At 29.4% G+C, this 20,678-nt stretch overlaps 4 protein-coding genes across 4 annotated transcripts; all 4 read right to left on the reverse strand.

Annotated features, from left to right (window-relative positions):
- Positions 1–1,445: 1,445 nt before the first annotated feature.
- On the reverse strand, positions 1,446–2,153 carry LOC148233707 (cuticle protein 18.6-like). Its single transcript, XM_088188873.1, has 2 exons — positions 2,093–2,153; positions 1,446–2,006 (listed from the first exon to the last, which is right to left on the reverse strand). The coding sequence occupies exons 1-2, from the start codon at positions 2,102–2,104 to the stop codon at positions 1,521–1,523; spliced, it is 498 nt and encodes a 165-aa protein (XP_088044999.1). The 5' UTR covers positions 2,105–2,153; the 3' UTR covers positions 1,446–1,520.
- Positions 2,154–8,134: 5,981 nt separating this feature from the next.
- Positions 8,135–8,962, reverse strand: LOC148233708 (cuticle protein-like). Its single transcript, XM_088188870.1, has 2 exons — positions 8,915–8,962; positions 8,135–8,806 (listed from the first exon to the last, which is right to left on the reverse strand). The coding sequence occupies exons 1-2, from the start codon at positions 8,924–8,926 to the stop codon at positions 8,210–8,212; spliced, it is 609 nt and encodes a 202-aa protein (XP_088044996.1). The 5' UTR covers positions 8,927–8,962; the 3' UTR covers positions 8,135–8,209.
- Positions 8,963–11,879: 2,917 nt separating this feature from the next.
- On the reverse strand, positions 11,880–12,747 carry LOC148233709 (cuticle protein-like). The gene is made up of 2 exons (XM_088188868.1): positions 12,704–12,747; positions 11,880–12,594 (listed from the first exon to the last, which is right to left on the reverse strand). Exons 1-2 carry the CDS (start codon positions 12,713–12,715, stop codon positions 11,962–11,964), a joined length of 645 nt encoding a protein of 214 aa, XP_088044994.1. The 5' UTR covers positions 12,716–12,747; the 3' UTR covers positions 11,880–11,961.
- Positions 12,748–15,989: 3,242 nt separating this feature from the next.
- LOC148233710 (cuticle protein 18.6-like) lies at positions 15,990–16,816 on the reverse strand. The gene is made up of 2 exons (XM_088188872.1): positions 16,767–16,816; positions 15,990–16,660 (listed from the first exon to the last, which is right to left on the reverse strand). Exons 1-2 carry the CDS (start codon positions 16,776–16,778, stop codon positions 16,067–16,069), a joined length of 606 nt encoding a protein of 201 aa, XP_088044998.1. The 5' UTR covers positions 16,779–16,816; the 3' UTR covers positions 15,990–16,066.
- Between the last annotated feature and the right edge of the window lie 3,862 nt (positions 16,817–20,678).

Below are 20,678 nucleotides of genomic sequence, written 5' to 3' on the forward strand. Positions count from 1 at the left end.
TTCCCTTAAAATAAAACGTTGAAACATTAAATAAAATATTTTTGCTTTTGGAATTTCTATGCTGTTTTCTACAACGTGACAAAAAAAATCTTAAATACAAAGATTATTTGGCGATTAACACTGCATAGTTATTTAAAAATGAAATGACGTCTCTATGCTTTTTCACACTTTCGACTAAAATAATGTTATGCATAGGTGAGTTTTTATGAGAGGCTTTACCATACACCATTTTGTACCATACTGTTCAGCAGGATATTAATAATATCGATCTTTAGCCGAATCGCAGCTAGCTCGTAGCCATATCAATTATAATTAAAATCATCGAAAAACTACATAAATACATTATTTAAAATTTAAGGTTTAAGACTCTTTATAACTATTCATTTAACACATAAACCAATTAAAAATTAAATGTTGTTATTTGCATTAAAGTTGATCTTGTTTAAGTCACCAGTTTTAGACATAAATGGCTTAAAATGGTCTCGCGTAATATTTTTTGTTAAATGTCTCTTTTATCACTACCTGCTATGAATGCAGCCGTGAATTACCTGAATTTAAATCACAACCTGATTTTAAAATATAAGTGGTTTTAAACCACTTCCTAATATTCATATAAATTTATTGTTTAACAAAAAATCATTTTACGAGAAACAAAAATCATGATTTTGCTTTTTTTAAATTGTTTTTGAGAATAATCTCTATTGGTGAGTATGGTGGATTGTCATATTTCATAGCTCAACTCTTTAGGAAAGTAGGACTTTTTTTGGACTTAAGCAATGGCAGTAAGCCTTTTGGACCTGAGTTTCACGATAAGTTTGAAGTACCAGTCCCTTCACTTAATGCAGTTTTTTGTTTAATTTTAAGAGATGGAGGCAAAAGTTTTCAGTGAGTTGTAAAATTTAATGCTTCAGATTTTTCTTGGTTTATTTTATTGAACCATTTAATATAAATTTATTTGAGGTTATATAAAGTATTTAAACTTAATTTGTGGATAGTAATATCACTAGTATATAAATATAAAGAAAAAACAGCCTAGGCGAATGGTAGAATTTTACGCGGTATTGAGGGTTAATTATTTAGTAAAACTCTATGAGCGTACTGTGTGTTTAATAAAACAAAAGCTTTAAATTTAGTCATACAACAACAAAACGATCCCTTCATTAGTTAATAACGATCAATTGAAGGCGTTTGTTAATCGTGATAGCTAGGCTCAAGATAAGAAATGTAGGTTCAATTCTCACAGCAAAAAATAATTTTATTTATCAAGATACGCTAATCGTTAAAATTCAGTAGCTGCATAGATCTTCTCGCAATTAAAGAAAATATGAAACGAAAGATTGTGGTCAACATGAATTCTAACTTTCAAATGTTAATCTATTATAATATGTTATTGGTTATCATGAAATTGTATCAAGTTTTGATACAAAAATAAAAACATTGCTATATATTTTTCAAAATATTTATTATAAATAAATAATTAAAATTGGAATATGCCTAAGACAGTCGGTGGTATAATACATTTAGTGGTAGTAAGAGTGGGCTGGGGAGGAGTAGGATTGGTAAGCTGGAGCAGCATATCCGTGGTAAGCTGGGGCAGCATAGGCTACTGGAGCGGCTACTTTGGTGATGATTGGGGTGGCTACCTTGACTACTGGTTTGTAGGCAACGGCGTGTTGGGAGGGTTCACGGTGGACGACAGCGTTGAAACCATTGTGAGCATCGGCGGTGTATTCTACGACACGACGGGATCCGTCGGCTTCGATGAGGGAGTAAGATCCTTGTACTTGGTCTCCATGACGGACTTCCTTTTGGCTCTTGATGTCTCCGGTGTGTTCGTCATGGACGGAGTATTCGAAGTTGTATTCGGCCGGGGCGTATTGTTCAACTGGAACGGCGTATTTCTGGACGACTGGGGCGTAGTGGGCTACTGCTGGGGCAGCATAGTGGGCTACTGGAGCGATAACTCCAGCTGAAGCCACAGCCACGAAGCAAGATACGAGGAAGAACTGAAAATTACAATTTAAATTATTATCACAAACACAAATTTATAAACGCTTGTGACAAAGTGTAGAACAGTAATTTTAAAACATACCCTGAATGCCATTTTATTGTTGATGGTTTGCTCGGTTTGTACAAACTGTGCCTTTCGTGGATGAAATTTCAGCTTATATACTAGAGTCATGAACATGGCGACCTCCCACTTTCATCTTAAACGATTTACCCAATACCTGTTTCATATCAAGTTCGCTAATGTGCTTTATATATTTTAAGGAATGCAAGAATGTCGCCACACATGATTGTGCGATTTTTTTAAACCACCGTGTTAGTATCGACCTGTCATTTTTTCTCGCTATTAGTATATTGATTAATCATATGATATGAATTGAATACACATTTCAGTTAGTGGACTACTACAACTTAATTTTAATTAGGTAGTAGCATAACTTAATTATAATTAATATTATGTTCTTACAATTTTTTTAAATGTGTGAAGCTTAGTAACATTTTATTAAAATGAGAAATTTAGGTTAATATGTTGTATGAACGACATCTGTGAGATTCTATGGCAAAATTAAATTATGATAAATTTAATAAATTAAAATATTTCTCGTGTTAATAAGCTACTTAATAAAAGTTTCAATAAGATAAACTACTACTATTAAGTTCTTTGTAATTAATATAATTTATAATAATAAGCCGATAACATATCTACTAATATTGTAGATAATTTTAAATCATTAAAAATAAAGTAATAAAAATAATATAAAACACACCTATACTTACTTTTAAAATAATAGTAGATTTTACAAGCAATTTAAGAATATTAATGATATATCACGTGAGCAGTATTTTATTTTTTTAATAATTATATAAGAAAACGGTTATAAGCTAGCAACTTTTATTTAATTTTAAAATATTTATTTACCTTTATTTTTCTTTTTTAATTGAACTATTATTAAAAAAATAGTATATTGGTTTGACTGATATATAAAAAAATAATATAAATATATATGTATTTCTTATTCAATTTAAAATTTTTCAAAGAAATTTTATAGTTTGTCATTTAATTTAGCAGGAGCTTTACTTTTATAGAAATTAAAATCGAAGAACGGATAAAAATAAATAAAATACTATATTTAGTAAACTAACATTACAAATTAAAATTCATATTTTAATAAAAATATTTTATCACATATTTATATTTATGTACCTTTGTATTTTATATCATTGTTAGTAAAAGTATTTCTACGTTTGTAAATATTTTGTTATAAAAGCTCGAAAGCTTAAATTTAATTAAAAAATGTTTTATTTTATAAAATCTTTCAAAAATATTATTTAAGTATATTAAAAAGCTACTTAGTAAATTCTTTTTAATTTTACTTACCACTTGTATAAGCTCACTTATTGACAAGGTATAGTTTTTAGTAAAGCAGCACAACAATTTAGAGATGTGCAATATTTCAAAATATTTTCTAGTAAAAAATCAAGGTTTTCAATTATATATAATATTTTCACGAAATAATAATTGCACTGCAAGATATTTTTTATAACAACAAATCAATTGTCACCAAATTAGGTTTGAGTTTGAATAGCAAAAGGGCGTTTCGCAATTGTAAAATTGAGAATCATAATTATTTTAGAACAGTATATAATTTGAATCACTTAAAATACGTCTTCATTACAAACAAAATTTTTAGACTTGTAACACTGTCAATTAACCATTACATAAACGAGATAAAATCATCACATTGCTTCTATTTGAAGGCAAAAAATTGTTTATACGATCAATTGATGCGGCGGTAAACTACTAGCGATTAATTGTTGGCGGTAAATTGCGGGCGGTACATTCTCCTAGACTCATTCGATGCTTATTTAAATTTTTTGAAAAAACTCATAGGAAATGCTACGTATATTTTTGAGTATTGCTATAAATAACGCAAGCGTCATTTTCGCAATCTGTCTTGTTACCCTTACATTGAGCAACACTTCTGTCATTAAATCTCACATGGACGAATCGCACGAAGGAACAGCAATAATAATAAAAAAACAACATTAAACACCACGAAGAAGAATAATTGCAAGGCAACAACCATTAAAAATAAGAATCGGTACTTATTACTGACGCTCGCCGCAGTATATTGTCCTCTGAAGCACAATATTAAAAAATAAAATTTAAAATTTGACAACGGGAGGGTGAGGGGTGCCAATTAGACACAGATTGAGCCGCTGCAGTTGTGTTTTTATTAACAATTAAAGTTATTTACATGTTTATATAGACAATGCGCGGATCAGCCGGCCGTTGCAAGTCCCACCAGGGTTGCCACTCGAGAGAAAAATTGCTGCTAGGCTTCCTACAACTGGGAAATATTTTATTTTTTTAAAATACGTTTATTTCAGTAATTTTACAGACATGATAATTATATATAAAATACATGTTACTGATTTATCATTATTCTCATGTTTAAAATTAGTTATTATTTGAATTCAATAAAACATAAGAATATAAATCAAAACCTTAGTGGTTATAATATTAAAGCGGTGCGGGTCGTCTCCGGACGCTCCGTAGTGTTCCGTCGCCCAAGTGTCGGAGACAAGCCGATCTCGTGAGGAGCTGATGCCGGAAGTGCTAATCCAGTGCCAGCCTGCTAACAGAGATCGCTCATCCTCCGAAGACAGCGAGGAAGACCAAGGTCAGTGTAGCAATAACCCCAAAAGTGACAATTCGCATTGCGCAACGGCGCCTGCGCATCGCGCATCGATGCCCGCTACACACGATACTAGCGTCTCGGCCATCCGGGAGGGCTAAGATTTATCCGCACCGCTTAACGGCGCCCGCACCACACAATACCAATTTTGCGCCCTTGATAATTAAAATCGCGGGGGGGGGGGGAAACACTTTGCGTCGCGATTAAACGACTTAATGGATCACGCCGCGAAACTTTGATATTATTGTTTGCGTTTGTTATATCAAATAGCATCTGAAACTGCTGTCATTTAATACATATGGTTGGTGACTAAATTTAAAACATAAAAAATCATTTAAAAATACTTTTATTTATTTCACAAGCGTTGTTATACTTTTGTCCGATATTCATTCTTCAAATAATTTAATTGTTTTTAAAATAAATATATCACTATATTTAGGGTTCTAAGTTTAAAATACATGATAATGTCGTGTGCATTCTCAGAGAAATTATGTCTTTTTCTTCACATATCAATCTATCTACTTTTCAAAAATGTCTTCCAGTTTTAGAAAAAATAATTTCAATAATATAAACAGTCACTTCTGATTATATCTATATATTTAAAAACAGAAACGCAACGGTCACGGCAAAGGAATAACGCATACGGGCTGAATCTATTATTTTTTTCATTAAATTACTTAAAGTTTATGTGTTTAAAACCAAACTTATTCACTGAGGTAAAGTGAGAAATAATTCGGCAATTTCTTGCGATCCGGTAGTTTTTTAACATATGGCAACATTGATTCGTCAAATCATATATTTAAAGTTTTTTAACTTTTCTCTAGGCAATATATTTTATTTAATTATTTTTTAACTTTTCTCATGACAATATATTTTCTTTAATTATTTTTTGAGCATGACCCCCTTATGTCTCATAAAACGCTGAAACGGTTTAAGTCAGTAACGTCCAAAGCACTGATGAAATATATAATGTTGACGTCAACTGACGTCTTAAGCCTCGAAAGAGTTAAAATAATGTGTGAATTGAAAAATATTTAGCATTAAATAAATATATAAGGACATAGGGACGAAATAGCGTAGTTCGTAACGTCTTAGACTAGTAACTCTGAGGTTGCGGTTTCGAGTCCCGACAGTGACACTCGAATTTTTATTTACAATAAAAATGCGCTCTTATTAAAAAAACCGGCCCCAGCTGCAGTGATATCTATTAGCAATAAATTGTATTACACATTATAATTTATAAGTATTAAAAATGTAGATGTCACCGATATCCCGACTTTGAGTCTGGTGGTTAATACTTACTTGTAGGCTGGTACAGATTTATCCCGTTGTAACGCATTGGGCTTACGCATATCAGGTTACAACGGAAGATTTAATAAAAATAAATAAATATCTATTTATATGTAAAATTATGTAGAAATGTCAATTATATTATTATTAAACAGAAATCAAGTAATGTTCAATAATCATAAATAATATAAAAACAAAACCAATTACATAGATTTTATTGCTTTTGACGTGAATTTTTGACTTCTGAGAAGTGATAATTGTTTTTGAGCTCTCTTATTGACCAAAATTCGGTTTGAAAATAGTTTGATCCGCCCTCCTATATTAGAAGTCCATAGTATAATCGGTAAGGATAGCTATTCTATTTTTAAAATACAGTGCTTTATGCAAGCGCAGACAAACTATGGTGCAATTTGTGAGATGCCACGTCTGTCTGTACTTATTTTTCTACTTATTTTCTTCTGGAAGATGATTTGGCTTAGTTTGTATTTTAGAATTGACCTAATGAAAGTTCTTAAACTATAATTAGTTTTACAACTTTCATTACGTTAGGTTTGGGTTTTAACAGCATATATACGTTTCCCAACTGTTATATTTATTTTTATAGACATTTTGGAGTAGATTATATTTTCGCTAATAGGAATATATGTATCAACTGGTAAAAATGTATTTGAACTTAGTGAAAATATAACTTTACCAAAAAATACACATTCACTGTAACATATGTATATATTTATTACTACATACGAAAAAGTGGAAATCATATAATTTTACTAGCACCTGCCAGATAAATTATGTTTTCACTGGTAAAATATATATATATGATTTTACTGAAATAACATATTTTAAAAAATATTTCCGGGTTAGATTTGAGACTGTTTTTTTTATTTATTTTCCTGCATTAAATCTAGTTGGGAAATTACTCATAATATAATCTATAAAACATAAAATTTATATAATTCAGCTAGTGCTTTTGCTGCTTCTTCATTAGGTATTCGATATATCTAAATCTACTGCTACTAATTTACATTCGTTGAATATTTCCTCTCATGTCTAATATTTCTTAAATGTTCAAAAAGCAATGAAGTCAAAAATAATTTGCAAACAAATTTTAACACAAACAAAGCCGCGTCAAAAAATACAATCTGTCCCTCTGTATAATAATGTTTATTGTCGAAGTATATACTTCCTAGAAAGTGAGTGCTTTTGAAGGCAATATTCGGCTCCTTTTATTTTGTGTATGTATAAAAAAGAGCTATAGAAACTTATACCTGAAATACATCTCAAACAACTAGTTTAGGTCAGATTTTTTATTTGAGGTCGATTTTTACTTTTTTTATGAATATATTCTTGCTATGAATTTTTCTAGAGTCGGGCCCCTTAACGGGAATAGGCCCCAGGAATTTTTCCCCCCCTTCCCTCTGTTTTCGGCAGGCCTAGGCCTAATTACACGTGGACCTCAAAATAAAAACAGTTTAAAAAACTTTCACCTAATCTTCAGATGTCCAATCTCGGTGTTTTCAGGCCCACTCTAACCTTCGAGCTTTATTTATTTCTGAATGCCACTGTTCATGTCGGACTTAGCAATCTCTGAGTTCCACATTGTTGAGCTTTCTTCTCACTGTAAACGAATAAATAGATGGCCATCCGCTTGCAAAAACTTTAGCAGCCAGCTTTGAAGACGTTTTTCAATGATTTTTAATGGACTCACGAACTAAAATTCGATCTTTCTGGGCAGCTGTCTTACGTTTTCTTCCAGTTTTTGGCTTTGATTTGTAAGAACCACATTCGAACTGTTTCTGAATTTTTTTGGCAACGGATCAGGAATAGTTTACGATTTATCCTTGCGAATGCAATAATATTATATTCGCTCTTTTATCTTCACATAAATCGCGTCTTTTTTGTCTTTTTAAATGTTTATATAATATTAAAAATAAATTAATAAATAAAAAAGTTATATCGAGAAATAAAAGCCAAAATGTTCATGCAACTGAACATAACGTCCTGTTATCCCATTTTAAAACTAAAGTGAGCAAGATGCACTTGTAAAGAATTACACACCTTTTTAAGGGGTGCCCAATTATTATGGCCATGTCTGTATATATTATAAATGTGCAGGTGTATAGAATTAAAAGTTTATATTATTTTTCAATCATTTATTTACAATAAATAAATCAAAATTAAAACATGCAATTATAAAATAGTCATTGGTGGAGTTAATGGTAGTAAGAGTGAGCTGGGGCGGCGTAGTGTGCTGGGGCAGCATAGTGAGCTGGGGCAGCATAGTGAGCTGGGGCAGCGTACGATTGGTAAGCTGGAGCAGAGTGGTAGGCTACTGGAGTGGCGATCTTGGCAATGACTGGAGTGGCTACTTTGATTACTGGTTTGTAAGCAACGGCGTGTTGGGAAGGTTCACGGTGGACGACAGCGTTGAAACCATTGTGGGCATCGGCGGTGTATTCTACGATACGACGGGAACCGTCGGCTTCGATGAGGGAGTAAGATCCTTGGACACTGTCTCCGTGACGGACTTCCTTTTGGCTCTTGATGTCTCCGGTGAGCTCGTCATGGACGGAGTATTCGTAGTTGTATTCAGCTGGGGAGTACTGTTCGACTGGGACGGCGATTTTGTGGATAGCTGGGGCGGTGTAGTGGGCAATGGGTGCGGCATAATGAGCTGGAGCAGCATATTGCGCTACTGGAGTAGCGTAATGAGCTGGGGCAGCATATTGGGCCACTGGAGAAGCATAGTGGGCTACTGGAGAAATAATTCCAGCTGAAGCCACAGCCACGAGGCAGGAAACGAGGAAGAACTGAAAAGAACACACAATTAATTTAAGCACACACATGATAATTTCACTTGCGATATTTATGTTATAATCGATAGATTTATAACAACACTTTTAACTATTCAAACGTACTCTGAATGCCATTTTCAGTGTTGTAGGTTTGCTTGGTTAGGACAAACTGTGCCTTTGATGTATAAAATTTCAACTTATATAGTTGAATAACACGGTAACCTCCCACTTAATCCCGCATCATTGACTCAATACCAGTTTTTTTATTCCAAGATCGTTTGAAAATGTGTTACATATTTTGGTAAACCGTCGTGTCGTCACATTTGACTGTGCGCTCATACAAAATATTTGCCATTCGCTAAACCTAAGGCTATTTGTATATCAATGAAATTAATTGGTAAAAAATACAATATATATATTATTACTATCATAGTTTACATCAAAAAATAGATTATATTGTTAAATACTAATACGTAATATGAAAAATAATCTTCAATGATTGTAATAAATATTTCGAAATATTTATATTACATATTATTATTACTTTGATTAATTTAACGTTTTTTATTGGGGCAAACATCGACTTCCGATAAAATAAAATACCGATAGAATTAGAAAAAAAACATTTTTCATTAATTTTTTTCAAATCCGTACATTTTATTTGTTAAAAAAAGTAGATAATAAAATATGCTCATTGTAAGGAATTAACCTAAGTAGTGTTATCAGTGTAGGATATAAGTAGAATAATGTTATGCAGTATTTACGTATTTTCTATTCAGTAATTTTTACCTAAACATTTATAACTGAAATTTAATTTAAGGGATTTTAACATGAGTAAATAAATATATGGGAGATAAATCTTTAAATAGTTAATATTAGTGAGATATTCTAAAATAAATAATAAATGTGCAATAATTAAAATAAAAATATATAAGTAAATCACATTTTTAGAAACAGATTTTTATTTTTCTACGCACTCCTTTCTTATAAGGTTCTTTTGGATAATTATAACTGACAAAATAATAATGAGTAATATAGAGATATATTTTATTGGAATAAATTGGCTAGTGGTAATTTGGTCCCTCGTATAAGGGCATCCAGAAGCCGTCGATATTTTGTTAAAGATTATGTTATCCTAGACTTTTTGTTCCACAAGATGAAAGATTTGCCACCCACATTTTTAAAAATATTTTTTTTGACAATGTAATAAAAAAAATGACAAAAAGATTTTTGTGCATAGTTATCCTAATAATTTTTATTGATACTCGTAGATAACACAATAAAGGATCAGCGTGTAGTATTTATAAAGAAGATTTTTTCAAACGCTTCTTATTGTTTGAAACACAAAATATTCATAAATATCGGCAACTTGAGTCAAAATTTAACCAGTTTGTTTATTATATTTAAAAAGAAAACTCGAAAACGACAATAGTTACTACACCTTCATTTAATATCTTTAAAGAAAATATTCCGACTCTTGAATTCTTGGATTTTTTGCAAAATTTTCAAGCATGTATTAGCATTCAACACTATATTACAATATAAATCTAAAAAACCTTTGAAAATACTAAATGTGACAATTAGGTACAGTTGTAATTTATTTTTAATGTAATAATTTTTTTTTCAAAATCAAATAAATTTCTAAAAAATATAATTACACATTTTATCCAATAGGATAAAGATATAGTTTTAATATTTAATATACCGAAACATTAATTACCGGAGTATTCGAATGCTTTGATCTTACTAATCAATAAACACTGTACTTGAATTATTATTATTTATTTATTAGCAATTAATTAAAATAATAATAATAATGTTAATACCGATATTAACTATTTTTTTCTCTCAGTAATACCGGTATTAAAATTCCCGATATTATTGCAATCCCTAACTATGCCTTAACCAAATGATAACAATGACTTTGATTGATATTTCATTATCATTTTATAAATAATTTGATCTGACATATTCAAGGATTAGCTTCATATGTTTTCAAGGCACTAACTAATAAATATCAAACAGTAATTTCCAATCGGAATTAAAGATTGAAATTGAAGGTCGTGGTTATGACCCATAATTAACTAATGTAGAGCAAATTTTTGATGGCTGAATCATTGGGTTCTAAATAATTCACCATACCCGACTTGATTCATAAAATATTCTTAACTTATACAATGCTCAAGTATGCTTGAGCTTTATAAATTATTTTTGTTCTATTTTTTTTACAACGAACATATCTACACGTTTAAATACATTGTCATTTATTTGCTAGAATAAATGTATTTATTTCTCCATTCAAAATGTAAAAGTTGTTTTTAAATGTATATAATATTACCATAATGTATAACAATATTTCAAGTATTGTGTCACATACAGGTATTAATAATATTCAACCCCATTATTCATTGAATTGTGACTCATTAAAAATATTAACATTATAAAAACTTAATATCATATATTGATACTAAAAAAAATTTTTCATCTAAGCCTAAACTTATGAATAAGAATTTTTTTTATGTTATCTTTATATGTAAGCACTATAAAATATAAAGATATTTAATATAAACAAATTACTACTTCGAATTTATATTTATCTAAATTCTTGAACAAGTCAATTTTACATGAATTTATATGTATATTTTATTATTATTAAATCTCTTTTTAGAATTAAAACATAAAAATCCAATGCTTTTAAAATATTTTATTTTTGCTTAACTATTAAAATAAGCCACTCAGATAAGAAACCTTTTCGAATGTATTCATGCCAGATATTTAAAAATAAGTATACTTTTTCGGAAGATCGAAAGTATTTGTAAGACTAACATTTTTTTGCGATTTTCTATTATTCTAACCAGTCGGTGGCTTAATCTTTGCTCTGGTGATCTAATAACCCGCTCCGATAAGAGTCAATTAAGCATTTGAATCGGCAGAATTAAAAACGATTTAGGGCTATTTCTCTTTTTCGATGATCCAAAATGTATTTTTTGTATTGTTTTTGTAAAGTAGCAAACATAGTTAAAAGTTCCTTTAGTTAATTTATACGTAGATCTTTTTAGTGTCTCTTGAGCTTGTACATAAATAAAAGTTTTTAATATTTTTTAATCATTTATTTACAATAAATAAATCAAAATTAAAACAGTCTTATTAAAAAACAATCATTGGTGGAGTTAATGGTAGTAAGAGTGAGCTGGGGCGGCGTAGTGAGCTGGGGCGGCGTAGTGAGCTACGGCTGGAGCGGCGTACGACTGGTAAGCTGGAGCAGCGTACGATTGGTAAGCTGGAGCGGAGTGGTAAGCTACTGGAGCGGCGATCTTGGCGATGACTGGAGTGGCTACCTTGATCACTGGCTTGTAAGCGACGGCGTGTTGGGAAGGTTCACGGTGGACGACAGCGTTGAAGCCATTGTGTTCATCAGCGGTGTATTCTACTACGCGACGAGAGCCGTCGGCTTCGATGAGAGAGTAAGATCCGACGACATTGTCTCCGTGACGTTCTTCCTTTTGGCTCTTGATATCTCCGGTGGTCTCGTCATGGACAGAGTATTCGAAGTTGTATTCGGCTGGGGAGTATTGTTCGACTGGGACGGCGATTTTTTGGATAGCTGGGGCAGCGTAGTGGGCTACGGCTGGAGCGGCATAGTGAGCGATGGGAGCGGCATAATGAGCTGGGGCAGCATACTGTGCTACTGGAGTAGCGTAATGAGCTGGGGCAGCATATTGGGCTACTGGGGATGCATAGTGGGCTACTGGAGTGATAACTCCAGCTGAAGCCACAGCCACGAGGCAGGAAACGAGGAAAAACTGAAAAAAAACACATAATTAATTTAAGCACAAACACGATAATTTCACTTGTGATAAATATGTCATATTCGTTCAAATTATAACATCACTTTTAACTATTTAAACGTACTCTGAATGCCATTTTCAGTGTTGTATGTTTGCTTGATAAGTTCAAACTGTGCCTTTGATGAATAAAAATTCAACTTTTATAGTTTAGTCGCATGGCAACCTCCCACTTACATTGTTACATATTTTTGTAAATTGTCATGTCGTCACATTTCATTGTGCGCTCACATCGAATAATTGCCATTCGCTTAACGTAAGGCCATTTCTATATCAATGAAGTAAATTTGGGAAAGTTAAAATATAAACTTTTTAATTGTTTAGAATGAACAAGATATACAATTAAATTGAAATATTCCTGAAATATAATTTTAAATAAAAAAAAAATTTCTTTTAACATAAACAGATAAGTCTCTATGCAAAAGCACTTCTAAGGGGTTATTTTTTTTTTGTATCAATGTATAAAAATTGCTATTTTATTGACTAATACAAAATTTTTAATATAAAAAAATCAAGAAAATATTTTTATAATGTTCAGAAAATATTTATGAACTTACTTTTATCTAAAAATATCCCTTTACAATTTTTATCATGATTCTTTAAATAATTGGGTAGCCTTGGTATGAATTTATTGATTCAAACTTTATGGTAATCTAGCGCTTGCTTTCTTTATTTGGTAACATATTATTTTAATAACAATTTTATAAAAGACAGCTCTGGACTAGAAATTGCAATACCGGTAATACCGGTAATGGAGCAAAAATTGACTTACGGTACTACCGGTATTACTAAATAAAATACGGGTAGTAGCAAATTTTTTTATATTTTTTGCAATCCTGATGATGCTTCTTATATGGGATTAACCTTAGTAGTGTTATCGGCATAGGATATAAAATTATATTATCCCTTTTAATCATAGAAAGCCGAAATATTGTCCCACTCGCATTTGCAAAAAATCCTGCCGGCCGATTTTTCAGCGCAAATTTAAAAAAATAATTTAAATTTATAATGATTTTGTACGATATACGCGACGTGTCAACATAAAATAAATACATTTGCTTTATCTCAGTCTCTTTTTTCTTCCTAGGATGAAATCTTCAAAAGTCACCCCCAACCAGCGTGACTGGTTTGTAATAGTGAAAGATTTTTACCTACTACAACCCCCCTTTCTCATACCACCTCTCTGGAAACGGCTTTCACGCAATGTTTTTTTGAGCTAGGATCTCTTAGTCGTCTTGGCTGCCCTTAAGAGCTTTGTTCAGGTTTTAAAGTGCCTTTTCTGGTTTCCTGTTCCCGTTTCTTGGCAGAAATAACGCACGATACGAGTGTAACGTAATTAGTAGTTACCAGTAATTAAGCTAAGTAACAGAAAAATGATGCCGCAGCAACCTGCCAGCCCCTCTTTTATAATAGGGATGTCTGGCGAAGTGAAAACTAATGCAGGTATTGCATACACAAAATATTTCTACTATTTGTACATTTTTATCTCTATTTATACATATTTTTACCCAAATAGTCCACAGAATATGCTTCACTTAACATATGTGTTAAATATTAAAAATAAGCAAGTCGAATTAATTATATTTAAATAAAAAACGTATTTTAAAAATTATCCCAAAATGTATGCTTTTAAAAATAAAAAGTTTTGATTTAAAAAATATTTAAAATTTATAACTATAATATTTTTTTTTGTTACCAACAAAAGGTATAATTTAAAAAAGTAATAATTAAAATTTTACTAAATTTATATTTAATTTTTTTAAATAAATACATATAAAAAATATAGTATTTTTTTATTGTTGTAACAACTAAATAGTATAGTTTTGTATTACTTTAAATAAATAAAGTGCAAGTCTGTTTAACCATATACTAAATAAATTATTTTAATAAATGATTTTAAGAAAAAATTGTCTGAAACTAAAAGGGTTATGCAGTATTCACGTATTTCTTATTTTATAACATTTACATAAATATAAAACTCAAATTCAATTATTATTACTTTTAACGTGCGTAAAAATTAGTATACGAAAGATAAATCTTTCAAAAATAAATAAAATTGAGATATTCTAAAATTAATATTAAATGTGCATTATTTAAAATAAAATAAATAAATCACACAAATATCATAAGCATTAATCATATAAATCTGTTTTTTGGAAATCATGTCCCTTTGAACAAACACACATTTAAAAATAAACAGAATATAAAAAAAATGTTAAATATTATAATTTATTTTTAATGCACGAAGGTGTTTATTTATTCCGTTGAGAAAACCAACTTTACTTTTATTTTTGTGGATTTTCCTTGGAATATTATTTAAAAAATTCCCGCCTCCATTCAATATTCCCCTGGCCGTACTCGTTTTATTATGTCTAATTATCCTTAATTTTTCTATATTTCTAGTATTTAATCTATGTATATCTTTATTTATTTTAAATACTTATTAAAACACTCTGGTAACATACTATTTTTAAACTTAAATATATGAATACAACAACATTCATCTTCAATGTTTCTTGAACATCCAACCATTCCAATCTATCAATCCTACTTCTACAACTAGAAAATTTATTTTTATTTAAAACTACTCTCATTGCCCTATTTTGTAAGTTTTTCAACATCGTCTTATATAATATATTAAGCAAATATAATATTTTTGCACAATAATTAAAGTGTAGCAATATAATACTGTTGTAAATTATTTTTTTGTATTTTTACTTTACTTATTTCTCATCATAGATAATATACATATTTTTCTAATATTTTTTTGATTTTCTAATTATAATGTTCCTTAAAATTAATTTTTTTATCTATGATTACTCTTAAATATTTTTCATTACTAAATATGTTTATAATAAGATTGTCTCTAATTATTTTTATAGTAATATCGAACAAATATTTATAGTTGTAAATATAAATATTAGGAGATTCATTGTAATTATTTTTGAACTATTCTGGAAAATAAGCTCTATAAACTGCTGTGTCTTTTCCTATTGCACTTCATGGATATACACACGTATGTTTTCCATTACGATAATTATTTTCCAGTACGGTAAAAAATTGTCAAAATGCACCAACGCTTTGTACATATTCTTAACGATGAGTGCATTTTAATCTTTCTATATTTTTTAGATCTCATAGATCAATAAAGTCTTCGTTTGATTATGATTCCAAATCAAATGCCATAAACCCATAACTTGAATGTTTGATTAATTCATTATCTTAAACAATTAAGTTGTGATAGTTTCGGGAGTTTCTTTAAAACCCGAAAATTGACTTATTATTATTTTTGCCTTCAATGCATGTTTTTAAATTTAATTTATTTCGTTCTATATTAATAAAAGTTTATGATATTTTTAATTATTTATTTACAATAAATTAATTAAAATTGAAACAGTCTAATATATCTATACAATAATCATTGGCAGAGTTAATGGTAGTAAGAGTGAGCTGGGGCGGCGTAGTGTGCTGGGGCAGCATAGTGAGCTACGGCTGGAGCGGCGTACGATTGGTAGGCTGGAGCAGCGTACGATTGGTAGGCTGGAGCGGAGTGGTAAGCTACTGGAGCGGCGATCTTGGCGATGACTGGAGTGGCTACCTTGATCACTGGTTTGTAAGCGACGGCGTGTTGGGAAGGTTCACGGTGGACGACAGCGTTGAAGCCATTATGTTCATCAGCGGTGTATTCTACTACACGACGAGAACCGTCGGCTTCGATGAGGGAGTAAGATCCGACGACATTGTCTCCGTGACGTTCTTCCTTTTGGCTCTTGATGTCTCCGGTGTGCTCGTCATGAACGGAGTATTCGAAGTTGTAGGCGGCTGGGGCGTATTGTTCGACTGGGACGGCGATTTTGTGGATAGCTGGGGCGGCGTAGTGGGCTACGGCTGGGGCAGCATAATGAGCAACTGGAGCGGCATAATGAGCTGGGGCGACATATTGGGCTACTGGAGATGCATAGTGGGCTACTGGAGTGATAACTCCAGCTGAAGCCACAGCTACGAGGCAGGAAACGAGGAAGAACTGAAAAAAACACATAATTAATTTAATCACACACAATAATATCACTTTTGGAATTTATGTTATAATCGTATGAATTATAACAACACTTTTAACTATTAAAACGTACTCTGAATGCCATTTTCAGTGTTGTATGTTTGCTTGGTTAGTTCAAACTGTGCCTTTCATGAATTGAAACTCGCCTTATATACTTGTTTCACACGGCAACCTCCCACTTAGGTACTATATCGTTTTATAAATGTGTTACATATTTTTGTAAAATGTTATGTCGTCACAACCGACTGTGCGCTACGATCGTGATTTACAATTTTGTGAATAAACCGTATTGCAATAAGTTTTATTTATGTAATGGATAATACATATAAATAATGGTATATTGACAACAAGAAAAAAATAGAGATTCTTCATGTTGGGCTGTTCTTTTAGGATTGGTCGCCCATGTATCAATAATTTACGCAAAATATCATATTTTATAAATATAAATAAGTAATTTCTGAAACATTTTATTTTTGGATTGGCTAATATTTCATAATAATTACTATGGGCTTAAATGCATTTTGGGAGCCAGTATAAATTAGTAGTCTCGCGCTTACTTTTTTTGCACTTGAAGCACATAGAGCTTTCATGAATTGTTTGGTACTTTAAACTATTTAATAAAAAATAGCGTGTATATTTATATCTACATCTAATATCACACCTAACGATTTTAATTAGTAATATGGTTCATTGTTCTATTTTTTATTGCTTGATATTTTATCTCATGTCCTTTCTTGTTAAGACAATAGTGTCTTAAAGTATAATAAATTTTCATTTATGTTCAATACATACTTCTAAGTATTAAATATAATTATATTTTGCACCAATAAATCATTAAGTTTACATATTCCTTATTATCTCCCTTACTATTAAAAAAACTAACTTATTATTTATCGTATCAAATTAATATTTAAGTACTTATTTCATATTCTCACTTACATAATAACTCGATATATCATCCGAAAATTAATAAATTTTATTATTTTTTTACTAAAACAATAATATTATTTATATTTATCACAAACAATAATGAACATAATTTAGAACCTTGTGATACTCGTAAATTCATTTTTACTTTTTATTAATTTAATAGTCTTTATAAAGTTTAATCCATCTTAATATATGACGTTTTAATCCAAAATAATATTTTAACAGGCACTTTTTGTATATTCCCTCAAACGCCATTTTGAAATCTAGAAATATTGCACTAATTATTTTATTTTTATTGTCATTTTTTATGTTTAATCATATAAAATTAAAATTATGATAATCTTTCAATTTTCAAGTACTCTATATTTTTTTTATAAAATCTTTCAGCTAAAGATTTTTTCGGTTATCGGTAACATATTTACTGTTCTAATTTCTTCACATTTTTATACCGTTCACTTTTGATATAAGTAACACAGTTGCCACTTTCCTTCTATCTAATATAGTATATTCACTTAATGAAATATTTATTATGCTTCCTATTTTTTATTTAATCTATCTCCATATTTTGGTTTTTATGTATTTATATATTTCATTATTACTCATTAATTTTTAATATTATTTGCGAAAAGTTTAGGGATTTTCATTAAAATCAAGGTATATTTTTAGTATCTTTCTAATATTTGTGTTATAATTAAATTTTCTCTTCATATTTAAAATGCCATTTATAATTTTTTTAACACTATCAATAAAATAATGATTTATTTTTTAAAGAAATTTAGTGATTATTATTTAAAATTTTCCCATAAATTTAAAGCTTTATTTTTATTTTTTATTTTACAATATAATCTAAATGTCTATTGCTTTAAATAATATATTAAAATGTGTACACGAAATTTTATTTAATAACATTGGATATGCAACATTGTAAATATTTTAGTTTGACCTTGGATTCAATTACCAACATTTCAGCAACATCAGTGTTTTTGTTAGATACTGCACTGAATAGAATTTAATTGATTAAAAATTTGTAAGTAGATTTCTGAGAAATAATAACATTGCTATTAAAAAAATGGTTTGTGTATGCACCGATGAATGTCCTTTAATAATCATATCGGAAAGGGGATTTATTTCGCAATTATACCTTGGTGTGATGGTTAAGCAGAGGGAATTGTCCAAAATTATTATTTTCTTTGTAGCAAAGAATTTTTTGATTTTATAAGGGAACAATAAATTTTACAGGTTGAAAATAAAATCATTTGGCAAATGACGAGTAAATTATTTGGTTTTTATTTTACATATATTGTAAAGAAATAGAAACCCACATGCTGCGTAATTTTTTAAAATTATATTATAATTTCAAGTTAAATAGCTTCATTATTATCCCTTTTAGTGCCAAGCGAAATTAGGCGGTGTATGCTAAGAATATCAAGTATTTTTTAGCAAATACAGATGATTTTATAAATATATTTTAAAAATATATATTTGAAAATTTTAATTTTCTTGTGTAAGCCACTATTTATAATAAAAACAAAAATATTGAACAGTATTAGAATTTTAATATGCAACGATATATCATTAATTCAAAACGAACCTTAAATCAATTTTTAAAGAAAATAAAAGATTTGTCTAAAATCGCTTAAAGTTTGTCTCAACATCCGAAATCGTATTAATTTTTGAATAAGCGAATATATAATTAAATATGAATTGACCATACAAAAATTGTACCTAGAGCTGCATAAGTATATGTAAGTGTTAAAAAAAATAATATAGATAAAAGTAATAATTATTAGAAATTAATTTTGGTACTAACCAGTTATCGAAGGCTAAATTTATTCGAAAAAATATTTATTAATTGGGTTATATATTTTATTTATTTATATATAAATAAATGACATGTCTAAGGCAAGTAACAATTTATATAACCCTCCATTTTTAAGTAGATTCATTGCAGAGAGAAATTCATGGGGTGTTGATTATTCTAAGCAAAGCTCGCCCGTTAAATTTTAAAACGTATTTATGTTGAAAAATATTATTGGACCGTAAAATTTGTTCAAATTAATATAAGTTTCTTTAAAAAATTTAAAGCTGATTTTTGTCAATATATATATCCACCAAAAATATAGCAAGTAAGAGACAATGGTCAAGAAACTGAAATATCCATTTAATACTACATATGTTATATTATCAAGCATATGATCTTCATTAGTAAATAAATAAAAAAATAGTACGTTAATATACTTTCGTTTTTTAATAATATACTTTGTATTTTATCTCAAACATTCAAAGTGTTTTCAAGGCACTAATAAGTAAAACTATCTCAAATAATAATTTCTAAACGGAATCTAAGATTTATATAAAGGTCATGGTTATCACTCAGAATTAATTGATGTAGAGCAATTTTTTTGAGGGTTAAAAAATATTTCATGGTTACATAAATGTGTTTTTAATATTCCATGATAGACATTTACTTATAATAAATATCGATTAAATTTAAATTAAATATGTAAAAACTAGCAAATAGTAAATTCATATATTTATAAAAAGTATAAATTCTTATTTACGTGTTTTAAAGTAAACAATAATTTTCTGAAATACAGAAAAATTTGTTTTTTAATATCAATAATTTATTTATTGTGTCTCATACTAATATAATGCTATATTCTGTACACAATTTATATATTGAATTCTAACAACAATTCTTAAAATTTGATATTTATGCATTATATATACTCCATATTAGATTACTATTTTAATTAAAATTTTGCAACATATCTAATAAAATTCAATTAACAAATACTTTGAAAGGATTTAAATAAAAAAAAAAAAATAAGTTGAGTATTTTAGTCGCATCTAGGAATTATCTTACTTTGATACAAATACAATATTATAAAAATAAACCAACTTTTATGATTTTCAAAAATAGAAATAGATTTCTTATTTAGGTACAATTTTTTTTAAATTCAGGATTTTTAATTAATTATTATTTTTAAGCTTATTCACAAAATCGATTTTTTCTTTGGTTTGTGCGTGTGTATATAAATAATAGTTCATGCTA

The sequence above is a fragment of the Plectrocnemia conspersa genome, unplaced genomic scaffold, assembly GCF_051122295.1.
Source record: "Plectrocnemia conspersa isolate PC_06_02 unplaced genomic scaffold, ASM5112229v1 ptg000007l, whole genome shotgun sequence".
Classification (NCBI taxonomy): Eukaryota; Metazoa; Arthropoda; class Insecta; order Trichoptera; family Polycentropodidae; genus Plectrocnemia; species Plectrocnemia conspersa.